Raw genomic sequence first — 20537 nt, 5'->3', positions numbered from 1 at the left:
TCAATGCCTAGTATCCTGGCAGCAATCACAATGCATTTATTCTGCGGCAGTCCTCTGTGCCAGCTGTATTTCAACCACCATGGCAAACCAAAGGGTGGCTACTGGGTGACAAGAGTTATCCGCTGATGACATGGCTCATGACTCCGGTGCACAATCCACGCACATGTGCACAGCAGTCATACAACGAGAGCCATGATGCTACCAGAAATGTGATAGAGCAGACCACTGGCGTCCTGAAGCAACGATTCCGCAGCCTAGACCGCTCTGAAAGAGCCCTGCAGTACTCGGCTGAGCGGCTCTCAAGATTTGTTGTGGTATGCTGCAGGCTGCACAACCTTGCCACCATGAGGGAACTGCCCTTGCCACTCCCCATCATTTCCCATTCACCAACAGTCCCATACTCATTACCTTCCTTCTGTCACGGACCATCACACTGTCCTCTTTGCCACAATGCAAAAATAAAAGCCAACACAAAATACACATTCCAATCCAAATTTATAAATTAAATCATGCCACAGGGCATACAAAAAGCAATCACCCTTGCACAGTCCCTTACTTACTCTTCCGTGTGCCTTTGCCTGTCCTAGTGCTCCTATGAAGTGCTTCCCCAGTAGCTACAGCATGGCTGGTGGAAGGCTGCTGACTGTCAGTGGAGAGGACTGCAGAAGGCCTTGGAGGGCGACCTCGAGCAGCTTTGGGCCTAGAAGGCCCGGCTGCAGACGTCACCATCTTGGCCTGGGATGAAGCAGTCTGGGCTGGTTGGCTGACAAGACAGGGCACTGGCGGAGTGACGGGGTGGCAGCATGAATGCTGTCATCCTCAGATAGGACAGCAGGTTCATACTCCATGGAGCCATTGCCACTCTCCCGGGGCGGCGCCTCAGCAATCCTAGTACTCCATTGGAGAGCAGATTGGTGCATTGCTGTGACGCCTTGGAAGTCCCTTTGAACAGTGGTTTCCAGAGACATGATGGCAGCAGTCTGAGCTTGCATGATAGCAGGCTGAGCTTCCATGGCAGAATGCTGAGATTGCATGACACCAGTCTGAGCTTCCACTGCAGGACTCAGACGTTGGGTGGATGCTATAGAAGCTGAGACATTGGCCATCATGGTTGGTTCCACATGTGTGTTGATGGAGTTGGCCACCCGTTCCATGTTCGACTCTAAGCTCTGCGCAAAGCCCTGTGCCAAGTTGGTGCCGGACTCCTCCATGCTCCTTGACATTGAACGCAGGCTTTCTGGCAGGCTTCCCGGTGCACCAAGCATTTGGGTGTGTCTACCCATCAGACTTCTTCTGTAGCCTGGCCCATCAAAGTCATCATCTGAGTCCTCGGCAACAGAACTCGTGTGCGATCTCGCCCTCCAGCGAACTGGCACCTGTGCTACCCCTTCCCCCTGCCCTAGCTGCAGAGCACTTGTGCCCAGTGTCTCACCACGTACAGATCCCGTCTCTATGCTATCCTCTAAATTAAGCGCAGCGTCAGTATCTGAGCTGGTGGCTGCGACTGTGAAATCAAGTGACGGTGTGTCTTCTTACTCTCCCTCAACTGCCTGGGCAGGTTGCAGTTCTTGGGTATCTGAAAGCAAAAAGGGACAAGAGTAGGGTTGTGGTGAGGGGAGAGGAGAAAGTAAGAAGTGCACGCTTACACCATCAGCAGCTTCTCAGTCAGAAGAGATTGTGGGATGAGGGAGAAGTATCCCAGGCTGCTGTGAGGCAAGGGAGGAGATTGCAGGGGCTCTGACACAAATTTTCAGAACCTCTCTGGCCACAGGGGAGGTGCCAGAGGGCTGGAGGACAGCTAACGTAGTACCATTATTCAAGAAGGGTAGTAGGGATAAACCAGGGAATTACAGGCCAGTGAGCCTAACATCAGTGGTAGGGGAATTATTGGAAAAAATTCTGAGACAGAATTAGTCTCTACTTGGAGAGGCAAGGATTAATCAAGGATAGTCAGCATGGCTTTGTCAGGGGGAGATCATGTCTAACCAATTTGATTGAATTTTTCGAGGGGGTGACTAGGTGTGTGGATGAGGGTAGTGCAGTTGATGTAGTCTACATGGACTTCATTAAGGCTTTTGACAAAGACCCGCATGGGAGACTGGTCAAGAAGGTAAGAGCCCATGGGATCCAGGGCAATTTGGCACATTGGATCCAAAATTGGTTTAGTGGCAGGAGGCAGAGTGTGATGGTCGAAGGTTGTTTTGTGTCTGTAAGCCTGTGTCCAGTGGTGTACCGCAGGGATCAGTGCTGGGTCCTTTGCTGTTTGTAGTGTACATTAATGATTTAGATATGAATGTAGGAGGTATGATCAGTATGTTCGCAGATGACACGAAAATTGGTGGAGTGGTAAATAGCGAGGAGGGAAGCCTCAGGCTACAGGATGATATAGACGGGTTGGTCAGATGGGCAGAACAGTGGCAAATGGAATTTAACCCTGAAAAGTGTGAGGTGATGCATTTTGGGTGGACTAACAAGGCAAGGGAATACACAATGAATGGTAGGATCCTAGGAAGGACAGAGGATCAGAGGGACCTTGGCGTGCATGTACATAGATCCCTGAAGGCAACAGGACAGGTAGATAAGGTGGTTAAGAAGGCATATGGGATACTTGCCTTCATTAGCCGAGGCATAGGATGTAAGAGCAGGGAGGTTATGATGGAGCTGTACAAAACGCTAGTTAGGCCACAGCTGGAATACTGGGTGCAGTTCTGGCCGCCACACTATAGGAAGGATGTAATTGCATTGGAGAGGGTGCAGAGGAGATTCACCAGGATGTTACCTGGGCTGGAGCGCTTCAGCTATGAAGAGAGACTGGACAGGCTGGGGTTGTTTTCCTTAGAGCAGAGAAGGCTGAGGGGGGACCTGATTGAGGTGTACAAAATTATGAGGGGCATAGATAGGATAGAAAGGAACTTTTCCCCTTAGTAGAGGGGTCAATAACCAGGGAGCATAGTTTCAAGGTAAGGGGCAGGAGGTTTAGAGGGGATTTGAGGGAAAACTTTTTCACCCAGAGGGTGGTTGGAATCTGGAACTCACTGCCTGAAAGGGTGGTAGAGGCAGGAACCCTCACAACATTCAAGAAGCATTTAGATGAGCACTTGAAACGCCATAGCATACAAATCTACGGACCAAGTGCTGGAAAATGAGATTAGAATAGATAGGGCTTGATGGCCGGCGCAGACACGACGGGCCTCTTTGTGCTGTATAACTCTATGGGCAGGATTTTCATTGGGCCGTGGAGGCAGGATTGGAGGCAAGTGAGGGGTTAAAATCTCGAAATCGGGGGGGCAGAACCCATTCTGCCCCCAACCCGCCTCCATGCCAGTTTCAAAGGAGGTGGATACCCGACCTGTGCTGGGAGCCGCCTCCCCGAAGCAGGAAGGGAATTAGTGCCAATTAACAGGCAGTTTTTAGCCTAATCCCTATTTTTATTCTTGAAGTGTGGGATTCCCGACGGCTCCAAACCACGCCAAATTAGCGAGGCGGACCGTCGGGCTTGGAGGGTTCGAGATGTCCGTTGTTCAGGTGAGTGATGGGTGCATGAGTGCAGAGGTAAGTGTGTTTGGTGTGTGTAAAGTGTTTAAAGAAGTTTTACTTACCTTTTCTTACCTTTACAGCCTTCCTTCCTTCAGGTCTCAGGAGTCCCTCATCTCACCAGCATAGAAAGCAGAGCTGTCAAAAGTTGCAGTATTCAGCTTTCTGTTCTGGAGAGATCTCTAAATCAGCCTGAGAGGAAGGAATTAACTTAGTGTACAGATTGCTCTTGACAGATGAAATGTCAATCTGTGACGTCACCTGTTGCCGGGTGGCCCTTAATTGGCCTGCTGAGCCCGCTGGGCGGGCTCAACAAGGTCAATCAAGTGAAAATCGCATGGGTTGGCCACAACTTGATGGAGGCGGGACTACAACCCCGAAAGTTGTAGTCCCGCCTCCTACTCACCTCCAGTATCAAAATCCAGCCCTATGACTCTATGACTAAGTGGGATGAGAGAAGGAGTAGTTGGTATGCGGATACCCTCATCTTCAATGGCGTCAGCCCCACCGGTGGCCACAGCCGTAGCAATGGGCCTTCCCATAATGGCCAGCACCGTCTCTTCCATGGCGGGGGGGGGGGGCGGCGGTTTGGAACATGCAGGCACGCCTCTCTCCCTCCAGTTCGTTCCTGCTGCCTCCGGTTGTATGCCACCTTCTCTTGCAAGAGTGAGAGGTGTGTCAGTGAGCGTTGTGCAATCTCTTTGGGTGGCTGTTATGTTGAATAGGTGTCACTGTGTGCAAGCTGTGTGATGTCGGTTTGAGGCTTGTGACAGTGCTGAGTGTGTGAGGGTGAGGTGAAGCATATGTTAAGGTTGAGTCCTAATTGACAGAGATTATTGGTAGGTGAGTGATGGGGGTGTGGTGAATTGAGCAGTGCAGTTGGTAGGATATGGTATTTGAAGATGCATTTACTGACTGTGACCACTCGTGAGAGATCATCAAACTTCTTCCTGCACTGCATCCATGTTCATGGAGCTATACTCCTGGCATTGACCTACTCCGCAATCTCATGCCACTGCTTTCTGAGCATGTGTCTGGAGGGCCTCTGGCCCCCGTGGGTATAGGACATCTCTCCTACTTTCCACCTCTTCAACGAAGACTTCCAGTGCAGCACCCAAAAAACCTTGGTGCCCGCGCTCTCCTATGGTAAGCCATTCTTCACTCTTTCCCACATCAGACTCACTTATAGAACAACTCCTAACACCTGTTGCAGCCACAATGCACTTCCCCTTTAAGAGGTGCAGGATAGCTTTAAGCAGTGCAGGTAAGCTTCAGCCACTCACGATATTGGGCCCCCTGCTGATGCGTGCAGCCAATGAACAGCGTGGGGAGCGCTGCCTGCATGCAGAATTCATTATAATGACCAGGCAGCACAAAGTTGGCATGTTGCCTGTATTCCACTCAACGGATGCGGTTTATTCGCGTATCACAATCCCTGCGCCCGTTTTCGGAGGCTAGCCACTTTAACCCCCATTCGGGTTGTTTTTCCGGAGGCCCCATAAAAATGAGCATTACGAGTGGGCAGTGCATTGGAATAACGCTGCACCTGAAGTCACCTGGTGAGGATTTTGTAGTTCTTCTGCCTGCCCCTTATATTGTTGAAGTACTTTGGGGCATTTCCGGGCTTCCAGAGGATTTGCAACAGAATGCCGCAATAGGTTATGGGGATCTACGTAATTTTTTTTTAGCATATCTGGGCCTCTGGCTCCCCTCTTGGTGTGGCAGGGTGCTGCACTCAGATCACACTGATTCCATGGCCTCGATATTTACAAGGAGGTGAGGACGTGTGTTTGCAGCCGGGAAACCTGGAAATGCCGCCAGGACCGCATTATCCTTTTATTACTCTGTTTCTTGGCCGGCTGCCAGGCGGGAAAGCCAGTGGACAAAGGCTGCAGCGGGGAACATCACAGGTTGGGGGTGGGGGGCTGATGTCGGACTGGCAATTGGGAGGGAGGGGGGACTGGAAGAGATTGCGGGATTGGAGGGGAGGGGGTTTGGCTGATCGTGGCAGAAGGTTTGCTTGAAGGGCCGGGGGGGAGGGCACTCCTGCTCCGCCTGGCCCACAAGACTTGAGCCCATCACTTCTATTTCCACTGTTTTCTCCCCCTTTTTCTCTTTACCCCTCCTAGAACCCTCTCTCCTGTTGCCATGCCTCTCGGGTACTCTGCCCTCTCAAATCCCTACCCCAACCCTTCAGCACTCCTCGACATTTCTACTCTCATGTCGCCGTCCCAGGCTTGACTCCCTCTTATGTAAGCCTACAGCTTCCCTGTGCGCCTCTCTTGGCATCCTCCGAAGGGCCTTATAAGCAGCAACCCCAACTGCCCCATCCTACTCTCACGATCTTCCCGCCCAGCATGCCCCCTGGGGGCTAATCTTTCCTACCTCCTTTCCGTCCCACTCACCCCTCCCAATGCTGACCCTGTGGACTCTGCCACTGGATCAGCTATCACTGCCCCTCTCCCAACCTCCCTCCAGGATGTCTGTTCACTTGTGAATAAGGCCCTTGCCATTCATGAGCTTACTGGATCACCACATGGACTGCAGCGGTTCACCACCACCTTCTCAAGGGCAACTAGGGATGGGCAATAAATGCTGGCCTTGCCAGTGACGCCCACATCCCACGAACAAAAAAAAAAGCTATCACCGCCCCTCTTCTCATCTCCCTCCAGAATGTCCGTTCACTTGTGAACAAGGCCCTTGCCATCCATGAGCTTACTGTGGATGATTGCATCGACATTATGGCTTCAAGGAAACCTGGCTGAGGGGTGCGACACCTTCCCCCTAAATGAAGCCTCCCCGTATGGCTATACCTTCCACTACTTGCTTTGCCCAAATCGCCGCGGTGGCGGTGTGGCTCTCATCATCAAATCACACCTTGGTCTGTCCCCCTACTCCTCTGGCACCTTAATTTCCTTTGAACATCTCACCTTATCCACCCCGCTCGCCTCTTATTTAAAATCCTAGTTTTCTACCATCCACCCAAGTACCATGCCAATTTTCTCACTGAGATATCTTCACTGCTTTCCTTGCTCAGCCTCTGCACTGTGCAACTTCTTGTCCTCGATAATTTCAACCTCCATCTGAACTCATCATGCTCTCTCTCCTCTGAGATCACTGCCCTCCTATCCTCCCTTAATCTTCCCCTCTGTATAAACTCCCCTACCCATATTCATGGCCTCCCCTTTGACCTTGCCATCTCACGTGGCCTCGCTACTCTCATCCTGTCAATCACAGATAAGACCATCCCTGATCATGTCCTCGTATCGCTCTCTACTCACATCCCCCTTGCCCCTCCCAACCCTACTTCTTTCTGTGTCTGTCCCCGGAAAAAAATCTCTCAATTCACTTACAACTGCACTTTCAAAATCCCAACTGTCTAGCCTTTGGCCCTCCATTCACCATGACATTTCTGCAGCTATTGATCTGCTCAACCACACTCTCACCTCCACTTTTGATGCCCAAGTCCCCATTAACACCATTACCCTCTCTCACCCTGGTCTTTTCCCCTGGTACAGCCCTCATCTCCTCTCCCTTAAGTCCAAGGGATGCAGACTTGAACGTATGTGGTGGACAACTGGTTTAGCCATTCATCGGCAAATTTGGCTGGACCACATAAAACACTATCGGGTCCTGCTCTCCTCTGCCAAAACTGCTCACTATTCCAGGGTCATCCTGGAATGCAAAGATAACCCCCAGCTTCTTTTCTCTACTACAAACCATCTTCTTAAACTCCTCTCCCCTGCCTCCTCCACCCTCACCTCCAACAAGTGCGAGGAGCTCATAGACTTCTTTGTCACTAAGATCTGTTCAGCTGCCTTTGCTGCTTCCCTCCCTCTAAGGGCATCAAGGGATATGGCGAGAAGGCTGATGAATGGAATTGAGGCAGAAGATCAGCCATGATCTCTAACGTAATAAAACTCACTACGCACTTGGTTTGAGCATAAAGCAAGGCTTTAATCAACTTGTTTCAGAACATGGAAGTCTAGTTGTACCTCACTAGCTCGTCTTACAAAATGTCCCTGGCAAGCTGGGCCCATGCCCGAGTATTTATACTCCTTGGTCGGCACCACCAGCTGGCCGTCCAGCGTTATTTCATGAGTAGTTTCTTGATGATGAGATTTATAACAATCTCATTGAATGGCGGAGCAGGCTCGAAGGGCCGAATGGCCTACTCCTGCTCCTATTTCTTATGTTCTTATGTTCCCCTAGCCAAACTTCCTCTAAATGCCCTAGCCCTGAACTCGCACCTTTCTTTAATTTCTCTCCTATCTCCCCTCATGCCCTATCCATGAGACCCACCCCCTGTTCCCTTGACCCTTTTCCACTAAACTGCTGACCACCCAACTTCTCTTCCTGGCCCCCATGTTAGCTGATATTGTTAACGGTTCTCTCTCCTCAGGTACTGTCCCCCTGCTGTCATCACCAACAATCTCCCTAATTTTTTCCGCCAAGGCCCTAAGCTCTGGAATTCCCTCCCTAAACCTCCCCACCTCACTACGTCTCGTTCCTCCTTTAAGACGCTTCTTAAAACCTACCTCTTTGACCAAACTTTTGTTCATCTGCCCACGTATCTCATGAGGCTCGGTGTCAAATTTGTTTGATAACGCTCCTGTGAAGCACCTTGGGATGTTTTACTACTTTAAAGACACTATATAAATACAAGTCGTTGTTGTTCTTGCTCTAAAAAACACTTACCTGCTGGATCCGGCTACTCCGGCCTCCTTTTAGCTGCCGCGTTTCCCGAGCCCTGGGAAACCCGGCCAAACAGCATTACATTCAAATGGCTGCCAAAATCAGAGGAATGGAGCCTCATTTACATATTATAACCATGGACCCGCCTCTTGACAGTGGTTACTCGGACGCCACCAACCCGCCTAGGTTAAAACAAAAATGGGCACGTTCGGGGTTTGTTGGGGTTGGGTTTCGCATATTTGCTGAATTAACACCCCTCAACCCTCTCCCGCCTATTGTGGGTGGGGGGTGGCTAAAATTCCCCCTAAGGGTGTGTACGCGGCTGTTGTGCCTTAACAGGTTAAGGTGCCCATTCCATTATTCAAATTGGGATGGAGTTCGTGGCAGGTGGAAGTTCCACGCTGTGGATTTGTACCAGCTCATCTCCTGCGGTGTTGCTCGAGATGAGACACAGAGGCCCAGGAGCGAATGTCTGGGGCAGGCAAGGTTAGAGAACCAAAGTTAGGGAGCTGGGCCAGAGCAAGTTACAGGTGAAGCAGTGTTGGTGACAATGGGTTCAGGAAGTTAAACAGGCTACAAGGAAAAGAGCGGGTACATCACCTATGAAGCTGTTAGGACGTAACTTTTTATGTTTGCTAGATTACAGTGTAGAGGGAGCTGTCATGATGGTTGAAAAGGAGTTGAATGTTATTCCAACCATCTGATTGATTCATTTTACACAGTAGAAACATGAAACCTTGCAGACACTAATTCAAAAAAAATTCTCCCCTTTCTGATTAGTTTAGTGTTTTTGTAGTGAAAAAGAAAATCATAAAAGGGAACTGATTTTTTTCTCCAAAATGCTTAATTCTTTTTCACAATAAGAAACACTGAATCAATCAGAAAGTTCGTACGTGAGCCTAGAGTCAGCCACTACAGATGCAGACATGTTATTAGACAGAGTTTGTAATGCATAATGCATTTCTTTTAAAAAGAAAAGAACTTTGATGTATCAGTAAACATTCCTTACCAATTTTTACAACGGATGTAAACAGATGCTGCTTTGTCATAGTACTGTCCCTTTTCATATAATTGAGCAGCTTCGGAGAATTGCTGTGAGTAAAACATAAACATTAACAAGATAGAACGTAGAAAACCAATTATGACACAGTCTGCAATGGTTCTGGATTTCAATTTAATTTGTATTTCTATTTAACTTTGTTCTGTAATATTAACAGGGAACTATATTGCAGAAGTACTGGAACTCGCAATTATGTACTACTACATAAATGGCAGCAATTTAAAACAAATTCTGTTGCTTATTGAAATATTGCTATTTTATAGGATTCCTCTGTGGAGTTCTGTATTCAAACATTTCACAGGGGAAAAAGTACTGGCGTGATTGAGGACAAGAGCCCCAAACATCCATAACTTTGAGGTCAATGGACTGGCCTGTTAAGAAACTGCTCACAGGATGTGCGCTCCACAACCCCACATCTCCAACAAATATTTGTTAAAGCACAAAGATTAAAGGGAATAAGGCCTGCAATACGTCTCTGAAAAGATAAGTCCCAGTAGAGCAACAAGCTACATGGGGAAACCTTTTGCCTGATGCCCCTCCAGAATATTCGTACCTCTGAAATCAATACTGGGATCCACATAGGAATTTCAGAGCAAGGGTTATTTCAGCAACAGATTTTAAACAAAACCAGGAATATAAGTACTACCTTACACAATACCATGCCTTGAAACTACATAAGGGGTGAGACTTTATGAATGAGTGCTCTGAGTGCATAGTTTGTGTGACCAGAGTGCATATCGGGAATTCTGGCGCGGACCTCAATGCCCAAATTCTTGATAGGTGCTCCGATCACATGAATCTCTGCATTGGGAGTGCTTATTCAGAGAATCTACCCCAAAATTATCTTGCAGTTGGCAGCACAATGTGTTAGGAGTATCTTAAATAGCAATTACCTTTCTGTTCAAAACATTTGAAATTGCTTATGAAAAAGGAAAATATGCATATCTTATGATTTGCAGCAGGCCAAGCAGGCAATAACCAAACCTATATGTAAGAAAGCAGGTATATTACTGGAGCAAAATTAGGGTTTAGTAACAACTTGCATACATCAGGACTTTGTTGTGTGTTTGTGCATATGTGGATTTGATTACTAATGAATAGCAGTATGCATGATACACAATATATGCGCTTAATAAATGTGTGCTCTTACTGAAAGCACTGAAACCTGGGGACAGGAAGGCAGGAATTGTTATTGCCCAATATTAACAGTCCCTGCAGTTAATTTCCTATCAAAAGATAAAAGGTTTTTATTTATGTTCAGCTGACTAATGAAAACAATAGCTACTTTACTATCCATGAATAGTTTAACTGTGTCTTCTTCCTTCATAATTCTTCAACAAACAAAGACCACAGTAGGAAAACCACATTACCAGGCCACTGTTGTCAACACATTGGGCTGGAAATTGCGGTCAGAGGCTTCCCACGGGTGAATGCCTCCGAACCGCAAGTAAACTCCGCACCTACCTGGTACCTTCGAAGACGCGCTCCTGGGCCTGTAGGAATATGCCTGCATAAAGGCCCTGTATTCCAGGGGTGCATGCAGTTCGCAAGCATCCCTGAGATCATCTGGGCCAGGCCAACCAATCACAAAGGGGGATTCCCATTATGCTTATGGGGATTCCATTTACGTATGGATTCCCCATAAGCATAATAGGAATCCCCTAAAAAACACACCATCACAGCACTTCAGTAAAAATAAATCATCACATGGTCAAAATTAATTAAAATACAATTTAATTAAACATTTAAAACAAAAATTTAATTTTTTGAAAAATAAATTTAAACATATTTTATGGGGCCAAAAATAACCTAAACTAATTTTAAAGGCTTTTGTATGGTTAAATCTATAAAAAAAAAATATTTTAATATTTATTTAAACCCTTACGCTGGTAAAAGGCCTTACGCCTGCTTTTACCAGGCGTAAGCATTCGCTGGGCAGTAGATGGGCAAATCCTGCGCCAGCGAATGTCCATTTCCTGCGGATTCGTACGATCTGTCATGCTGAAATTTGACAGATCGCAAGTTCCGGGTTTTCACGCCAGTGCCTCGCACTTACGACCTCATAGGCCCTGGAAAATCCGGGCTAATGACAATTATATTTTTCTTACATCGGTTTATTAGTGATGTGACTATCGCCACAAATATTTCTCAGCAGAAACGTAAACATAATAGCTGCATTCAATCTGTTCCCTGTCATTGTCCAGTTCTTAAAAATGCCATCAATATTAACTGTTTTTGTGATGTATATAACCTGCATAAAAAAATGTTTTTTTCCTAATGAGAGATTTGATTTTGAAGGCATTATGTCAAGAAATTAACTTAGTTAAACGTACACACATTATACACCTGCACATACCGTAAACTCTTGTTTAAATGGCACTTAATCATCCGGAATACTTTAATAACCGGCGAAATAGATAACCAGTAATCTTGCTGAATCCATCCAGCACTCGTTTTGCCGAGTCCGAGTCTCCTGCGGTGGCCGAGTTAGTCAGTGGTTTTTATTTTTGTTTGTGTTAAAAATTGCCTTGGTAGGTATACCTCTCCGTTATCCAGAATTTTTCATCAACCGGCACCATCCTGGTCCCATAGGTGCCAGATAAGAGAGTTTACAGTACTTTGATATATATTTTTCTTAGTTTCATAGGAAGCCTTTGTGGCACACACTAGTCCCCAACCAGTTCCTTAAAACAAAACCGGTTTGTGACCCATTGTTAATGCCAGTCTGAGCTAGTTCCTAGTGGTACATGAGAATGACTCAGATTGAATCGCTATTAGATAGTAAGTACATTTTCTAGGCCAGGGTTAAATCTACAACCCTATGGCTCAGAGGCATCACTGCTACCCCCTAAACTAACCAACGTTATCAAATTGAGCAAAGAGTCTCAAAAATTCTTGTTTTGTACTGTGTATTACACTTACTACCTTGAATATTCACCAACGTAAACACACCCTCTTTAAAAACTAGTCCTTGTGAGGAGCAACGAGGGCTCCAATATTGGTACCTTTTCCATAGTTTTCTTGATTATTCTAATATCACTCCTGCTACTTGAGTCTGCTGGGACTTCTCTTATGCCCTGTAGTTCCACTTATCCACTGACTTATCCAGGGATCATCTTATACCTTCATGCTCTCTAGAATAACACCACAGTCTTTCTTCAGAACTCTGCTGGTGTGTCTGATTGCTTGGTTGACTCCACGTCGAATATCACCCATCCGTATTGACATCCTTGCAACTCCAGCTAAACAAGCTTCATCATGATCAAGGTACTATGCAGAAAAGAACATAAGAAAAACAATTAGCACATGGAAAACTAATTAGATAGACACACTATGGACAAGGAATGTACTGATGTGCGGAACAGCAATGATCATTTGAGTTTGGGAGACGGGCACAGAGAACATTATAGAACTTGAGCCAGGAAGTAGCAATGAAGGCATGGATAATGTCAGTAGGGGCGAGGTAGGGAGAAGGCAGACAATATTGCAGAGGTGGAAGCAAGTGGTCTTAGCGATAACAAATTATAATTGTACCTATTGTAATTGTTGGGGCTGTGACATGATTAAGTCACACCAGTGCAATGATACTGAGGGGGCTAGGCTCAGAGAAGGTGGAGTTGTGGCTCCTCTGCCCCTGGGAGGGGGAAGTTGGGTATACAAGGCCAACCCCAGAGGTTCTATGGGGGAGGGAGAGAGAAAGAGAAGCCAAGTAGTGCTGCAGTTCATCATCTGCATCATTGTTACTGTTATTATTACAACAACAGAACCTCCACGGTCTCTAAATTGTCAGACTGCTTGTCTGACATTCAGTACTGGATGAGCAGAAACTTCCTCCAACTAAATATTGGGAAGACTGAAGACATTGTCTTCGTTCCCCACCACAACCTCCGTTCCCTAGCCACTGACTCCATCCCTCTCCCTAGCAGCTCTTTGACACTGAACCAGACTGTTCGCAAACTTAGTGTCATATTTGACCATATATCCGCGCCATAACGAAGACCGCCTAATTCCACCACCGTAACATCGCCCATCTCCGCCCCGCCTCAGCTCATCGGCTGCTGAAACCCTCATCCATGCCTTTGTTACCGCTAGGCTTGACTATTCCAATGCACTCCTGGCTGGCCTCCCACGTTCTACCCTATGTAAACTTGAGGTCATCCGAAACTCAGCTGCCCATGTCCTAACTCGCACCAAGTCCCCTTTGACCATCACTCCCGTGCTCACTGACCTACATTGGCTCCCAGTTAAGCAACGCCTCAATTTTAAAATTCTCATCCTTGTTTTCAAATCCCTCCATGCCCTCACTCCTCCCTATCTCTGTAATCTCCTCCAGCCCATGATCCCCGAGATATCTGCGCTCCTCTAATTCTGGCCTCTTGAGCATCCCTGATTTTAATCGCTCAACCATTGGTGGCCATGCCTTCTGTTGCCTAGGCCCCAAGCTCTGGAATTCCTTCCCTAAACCTCTCTAACTCGCTTTCCTTCTTTAAGATGCTCCTTAAAACCTACCTCTTTGACCAAGCTTTTGGTCATCTGCCCGAATTTCTCCTTGTGTGACTCGGTGTCAAATTTTGTTTTATAACACTCCTGTGAAGCTCCTTGAGACATTTTACTATGTTGTTGTTGTTGTTAAAGGCACTATATAAATACAAGTTGTTGTTGTTATTAAATACACTGGCCTAGAAATTCGGTGGGCTGCGCCACCAGTTAGCGCCTAAAGAGGGCACTCAGTGGCTTTAGCGCCACTGGCCACAACTCCCGCGATATTTAGCGGGGCGCTAATGGCGGCGTTAGCCTGTAGTGCTGCGCCGCCACTGATGACGTCATCGGTGTGCGCAGCGCCCCACTACCGCCCCGATTGCAATATTTGGTAGCGCCCGCCTCTAACGCCGTTCGCAAATCGCGCCCGGTTCACGGGGCCTACCTGTGGCGGTTGTGGCACAAATTAAGGTGGATGTGCGGGGCGGCCATTTTTTTCGGTGGCCGCCTGCCAGCACCTCCGTCCCCGGCCTCCTGATTCCCCCCCCCCAGGAGTGCCGGCTGTGTCCCGAGAGCCCGGCACTTCTCCTCGGTGCCGGGCTCTTTTGCTGGCACTCGCGATCGGTCATCGCGCTGGTGCAGGCCCCTCCCCCTTAAGAAGGGGAGGAAGGCCTGCAGTACCGCAGCGCGCTGTGCCACAGCGTGTGGCGCTGCGGCACGTTGCGCTGCGATATTCAGTTTCAGCGCCCCAAGTGGGACGCGGGGCGCCTCGAGCAGCGCCCCGCGTCCCTCTTGGGGCGCTCAAGCTGAATTTCCGGCGGGCGCAACGGCTCCGATCGCAGTGGTAATTCCGGCGCCCAGGCGAGCTTGGCGCCCCGTTTGGGGCTCCACCGAATTTCTAGGCCACTATGTTCTATAACTGTGTTTGGAGTTCTGTCTGAAAGAAGCTGAAGACGCTGTTATCCAATACTTACATGGGTTGTCACACCAGGAACAGATGCGCAGTTATTTAAATGGAGAGTGAATGGGCCTGCATGATCAATTAACTTTACACCAGGGTGCACAATTACATTTTGGTACAATCTGTTGGGCTAGGTGAAGTCTACTGAAAATTCACAATCCTTCTGCATTACAACAATGTCCCAATAGCATCTATCAGTTTGTTTCTTAAGTGTTTGTGGTGATTGTGGAGGAAAGGCATTAAGAATTGCTTCCAAAGTACTTTCCTCCAATCTAGTTAGTTATTCCGGGAGTTTTAGTAATGGAAAAGTTAGTACCAGCTCATGGCTCACTCCTGAAGAATGGTCATTTGGGGGAGGAAAATGGAGTCCATGAATCTTAATCCAGTAAGATGTCAATGTCGTCAGGAGAGAAGGAGGTACAAAGGGGAGAAAATGATAGAAAAAAATTAAAATGTACATAAAGAAGGTTGTCTAGGAGATACAGTAAATTTAGGCTAGAAAAACATGTCATTAATACCCCAGGCAGTAGCACTTTTTAGGGAAGATCACAGGCTATCTTGGCCAATAATTCTATACTCTATATGGAAATTTAAAAAAATCCCAAACTGCAGCAATGGTGTTCATTAATAACTAAAATGAAAGACATTCTGAAAACTAATGTGAACAGTGTAAACATTAAACATACAACAGTAAGAAAGATAGACTTGTATTTATATAGCATATGATCATATCTCTCAAAAGGGTCTCAAAGTGCTGCATATAAGTTAACATTCACTCAGTAATAAAACATAGTACAAAAAGTACAGCCCCGCAACACACCAGACAATGCAAATTATAGGATGCAAAAAAACAAGTAGTCCCAAACAGAAAATAGTTACACATAAAGGTCAATAATTTTCCCTCTTGTGGCAAAAGAATTAATAACCTGTTTGTATTCTTCATATATTTAAGAGGCTGCAAAAAAAACATGCTGGTTAAGAGCAGTTTCGCTGAGTTATAAAATGCTAAATTCTCTTTATCCAACTTCGGAACTCAGTGCATCACTCAGACTGAGGCATGGAAATCCTAATGCCCGTAATGCCCATGCACCCACCACTGCCATCTATTTGCAGTCAGCGGTGGAAGTCTCAGGTGGGCTTATTCCATCACTTATGTTGGAAAACACACCCTTGTGGATTTTCAACTTCCATGTTTTCATTAATCCATTTTAGAATGGGTGAAAAACCCAGAATAGGTGCAATAGTGGATGGAAATGACTTGTAATAAAAAACAGGAAATGCTGACAATATATAGCAGCTCTGTCAGCATCTGGAAAGAGAAAAGACAGGTTATGATGTTTTGGGTGTGTACACTTTATCAGAACTGAAGACCGAAAGGAACATAGGAATTGCTAGATGAAACAAGTCCAAGGTCCATCTAGTTCACCTTCCACCATCCTGGTAGTCGCAGATACAACAATAATGGAGTTATTGACTAATCATAACAATCAATTATTCTGCAACAGATCCAGACAGGATGCGAGAAAAACCCCAGTGATGAAGAGCTTTGAGAACCACAAGAACATAAGAAATAGGAACAGGAGTAGGCCATATGGAACTTTGAGCCTGCTCCGCCATTCAATAAATCATGGCTGATCTTCGACCTCAGCTCCACCTTCCAGCCCGATCCCCATATTCCTTGATGCCCTTAGAGTCCATAAATCGATCTATCTCAGCCTTGAATAGAAACATAGAAAATTAGGAGCAGGAGTAGGCCATTTGGCCCTTTGAGCCTGCTCCACCATTCAAGATCATGGCTGATCCTCTATCTCAATACCATATTCCTGCTCTCTCCCCATGCCCTTTGATGCCTTTTTTGTCTAGAAATTTATCTATCTCCTTCTTAAATATATTCAGTGACTTGGCCTCCACAGCCTTCTGTGGTAGAGAATTCCACAGGTTCACCATCCTCTGAGTGAAGAAATTTCTCCTCATCTCAGTCCTAAATGTCCTACCCCGTATCCTGAAACTGTGACCCCTCGTTCTAGACGACCCCCCCACCCCCCCAGCCAGGGGAAACATCCTCCCTGCATCCAGTCTGTCTAGCCTTGTCAGAATTTTATATGTTTCAATGAGATCCCCTTTCATTCTTCTAAACTCTAGTGAATACAGGCCTAGTCGACCCAATCTCTCCTCACACGACAGTCCTGCCATCGCAGGAATCAGTCTGGTGAACCTTCGCTGCACTCCCTCTATGGCAAGTATATCCTTAGTTAAGGAGACCAAAACTGCACAAAGTACTCCAGGTGTGGTCTCACCAAGGCCCTGTACAACTGTAGTAAGACATCCTTGCTCCTGTACTCAAATCCTCTTGCAATGAAGGGCAACATACCATTTGCCTTCCCAACTGCTTGCTGCTCCTGCATATTTACTTTCAGTGACTGGTGTACAAGGACACGCAGGTCCCTTTGTACATCAGCATTTCCCAATCTAGCACCATTTAAATAATACTCTGCCTTTCTGTTTTTCCTACTGAAGTGGATAACTTCACATTTATCCACATTATACTGCATCTGCCATGTATTTGCCCACTCACTCAACTTGTCTAAATCGCCTTGAAGCCTCTTTGCATCCTCCTCACAACTCACAATTCCACCTAGTTTCGTGTCGTCAGCAAACTTGGAAATATTACATTTGGTTCCCTCATCCAAATCATTGATATATATTGTGAATAGCTGGGGCCCAAGCACTGATCCCTGCGGTAAGCCTCAGGCTTGCTACTTTTTCTGGCAACTTTATATGACTCCTCTTTGGATCTAATACTATCCTTAATTTCTTTTGTTAGCCATGGATGGGCCGCTTTTCCTTTTGTGTTTTTGCGCCAGAAAGGAACGTACAACTGTTGCAATTCATGCATTCATTCCTGCCACCCCAAAAAAGACCCATTTATTCCTACTCTCTTTCCTGTCTGTTAACCAATTTTCAATCCATGCCAGTACATTACCCCCAATCCCATGTGCTTTAGTTTTGCACACTAACCTCTTATGTGGGACTTTATCAAAGGCCTTCTGAAAATCCAAATACACCACATCCACTGGTTCTGCCTTATCTATTCTACCAGTTACATCCTCAAAAAACTCCAGTTGGTTTGTCAAACACGATTTCCCTTTCATAAATCCATGTTGACTTTGTCTAATCCCGTTGATATTTTCTAAGTGTCCTGTTATCACATCCTTTATAATAGACTCTAGCATTTTCCCTACTACTGATGTTAGGCTAACCGGTCTGTAGTTCCCTGTTTTCTCTCTCCTTCCTTTTTTAAATAGTGGGGTTACATTTGCCACCCTCCAATCTGTAGGAACTGTTCCATAATCTATAGAATTTTGAAAGATGACAACCAATGCATCCACTATTTCCATGGCTACCTCTTTTAGTACTCTGGGATGCAGATTATCAGGCCCTGGGGATTCATCAGCTTTCAGTCCCATTAATTTCTCCAGCACTATTTTTTTTACTAATACTAATTTCCTTTAATTCCTCCTTCTCACTAGACCCTTGGTTCCCTAGCATTTCTGGGAAGTTATCTGTGTCCTCTTCCATGAAGACAGAACCAAAGTATTTCTTTAATTGCTTTGTCATTTCCTTGTTCCCCATTATAAATTCTCCCGTTTCTGACTGTAAGGGAGCTACATTTGTCTTAACATAGAAACATAGAGATAGGAACAGGAGTAGGCCATTCGGCCCTTCGAGCCTGCTCCGCCATTCAATGAGATCATGGCTGATCTTCGTCTGAGATCATAGCTGATCTTACCAGTTCAGTACCCCGTCCCCGCCTTTTCTCCGTAACCCTTAATCCCCTTAGCCTTCAGAAATATATCCAATTCTCTCTTGAAAATATTTATTGAATTAGCCTTCACAGCCCTCTGTGGCAGGGAATTCCACAGGCTCACCACTCTTTGAGTGAAGAAATTCTTCCTCATCTCTGTTTTAAATGATTTGCCCGCTATTTTTAGACTGTGGCCCCTGGTTCTGTGCTCCCCGGCCATTGGAAACATTCTCTCTGAATTCAGCCTGTCCAGGCCTGCCATAATTTTATATGTTTCGATGAGATCCCCTCTCAATCTTCTAAACTCCAGTGAGTACAAGCCCAAACTATTCAATCTCTCCTCGTAGGTCATTCCCGCCATTCCAGGTATCAGCCTGGTGAATCGCCGCTGCACTCTTTCCATGGCAAGAACATCCTTCCGCAGATGGGGCGACCAAAACTGTACACAATACTCCAGATGCGGTCTCACCAGCACCTTGTACAGCTGTAGTAAGGTATCCCTATTCCTATACTCGAACCCCCTTGATATGAAGGCCAACATACCATTTGCCTTCTTAATCGCCTGTTGCACCTGCATGCTCTCCTTCAGTGACTGGTGCACAAGAACACCCAGGTCCCTCTGCACTTCCCCATCTCCCAATCTATTGCCATTTAGATAATAATCCACCCTCCTGTTTTTACCCCCAAAGTGGATAACCTCGCATTTATCCACATTATAGTGCATCTGCCACGTATCCGCCCATTCCCCCAACCTGTCCAAATCGCACTGTAGCCTCCTGACATCCTCATCAGAGCCCACCCCTCCTCCTAGTTTAGTGTCGTCAGCGAATTTGGAAATATTGCATCCAATTCCCTGATCCAGATCATTTATATATATTGTGAACAGCTGGGGTCCCAGGACAGATCCTTGCGGCACCCCGCTGGTCACTGCCTGCCACTCCGAAAACGAGCCGTTTATTCCAACTCTCTGTTTTCTATCCGCCAGCCAGTTCTCTATCCACGTTAATACTTTGCCCCCAATCCCATGAGCCTTAATTTTGCATGATAATCTTTTGTGTGGAACCTTATCGAAGGCTTTCTGGAAGTCAAGGTACACCACATCCACTGGCTCTCCCCCATCTATTTTACCAGTTACTTCCTCAAAAAATTCCAGCAGATTAGTCAAACACGATTTACCCTTTGTAAATCCATGTTGACTCTGTCCGATCCTTTCCCCATTTGTCAAGTGCTCCGCTATTTTATCCTTAATAATGGACTCTAGCATTTTGCCCACAACCGATGTAAGGCTTACTGGTCTATAATTCCCTGCTTTCTCTCTACCCCCCTTTTTAAATATTGGGGTAATATTAGCTACCCTCCAATCCACGGGTACTGTTCCCGAGTCAATGGAGTTCCGGAAGATGATCCTTAGAGCATCTGCTATCTCCAGGGCCACCTCCTTAAGTACCCTAGGATGTAGTTTTTCAGGCCCCGGGGATTTGTCGGCCTTCAGTCCCCTCAACTTACCCAACACCATATCCCTAGAGATACTAATTTCTGTCAGCTCCTCCCTCTCATTAGTCCCTATGTTTGTCGATATTCCTGGGAGGTTATTTGTGTCCTCCTTTGTGAATACAGAACCAAAGTATGAGTTTAATTGGTCTGCCATTTCCTTATTCTCCATTATATATTCTCCCGAATCGGACTGCAAGGGACCGACTTGGGATTTTACCAGTCTTTTCCTCCTGATATACCGATAAAAGCTTTTGCAGTCTGTCTTTATGTTTGCTGCAAGTTTACTTTCGTATTCTATTTTCCCCTTCCTGATTAATCCCTTTGTCCTCTTTTGCTGTATCCTGTACTGCCCCCAATCTTCCGGTCTGGTGCTTTTTTTTTGCCAGTTGATATGCCCTTTTTTTTGATTTTATGCTGTCCCTAATTTCCCTCGTTATCCACGGTTGAGTCACCTTTTTAGGTTTATTTTTATGCCAAACCGGTATAAACATGTTCTGGAATTCTTCCAT

At 46.3% G+C, this 20537-nt stretch overlaps 1 protein-coding gene across 1 annotated transcript in view; it reads right to left on the bottom strand.

Annotated features, from left to right (window-relative positions):
• wdr19 (WD repeat domain 19) overlaps positions 1–20537 on the bottom strand; it is a 103142-nt gene that overhangs the window by 46079 nt on the left and 36526 nt on the right. Inside the window, exons 9-10 of the mRNA XM_085968740.1 lie at positions 12413–12559; positions 9239–9321 (exon numbers count right to left, since the gene is read on the bottom strand). Coding sequence (XP_085824866.1) covers positions 9239–9321; positions 12413–12559 — 230 coding nt within the window. The remainder of the gene's footprint in view (positions 1–9238; positions 9322–12412; positions 12560–20537) is intronic.

This window comes from Somniosus microcephalus, chromosome 2, assembly GCF_052327205.1.
Source record: "Somniosus microcephalus isolate GS21.2 chromosome 2, FLI_Smic_1.0, whole genome shotgun sequence".
Classification (NCBI taxonomy): Eukaryota; Metazoa; Chordata; class Chondrichthyes; order Squaliformes; family Somniosidae; genus Somniosus; species Somniosus microcephalus.
The sequence above is the reverse complement of the archived record's forward strand: the minus strand, read 5'-3'. Positions and strand labels throughout refer to the sequence as shown.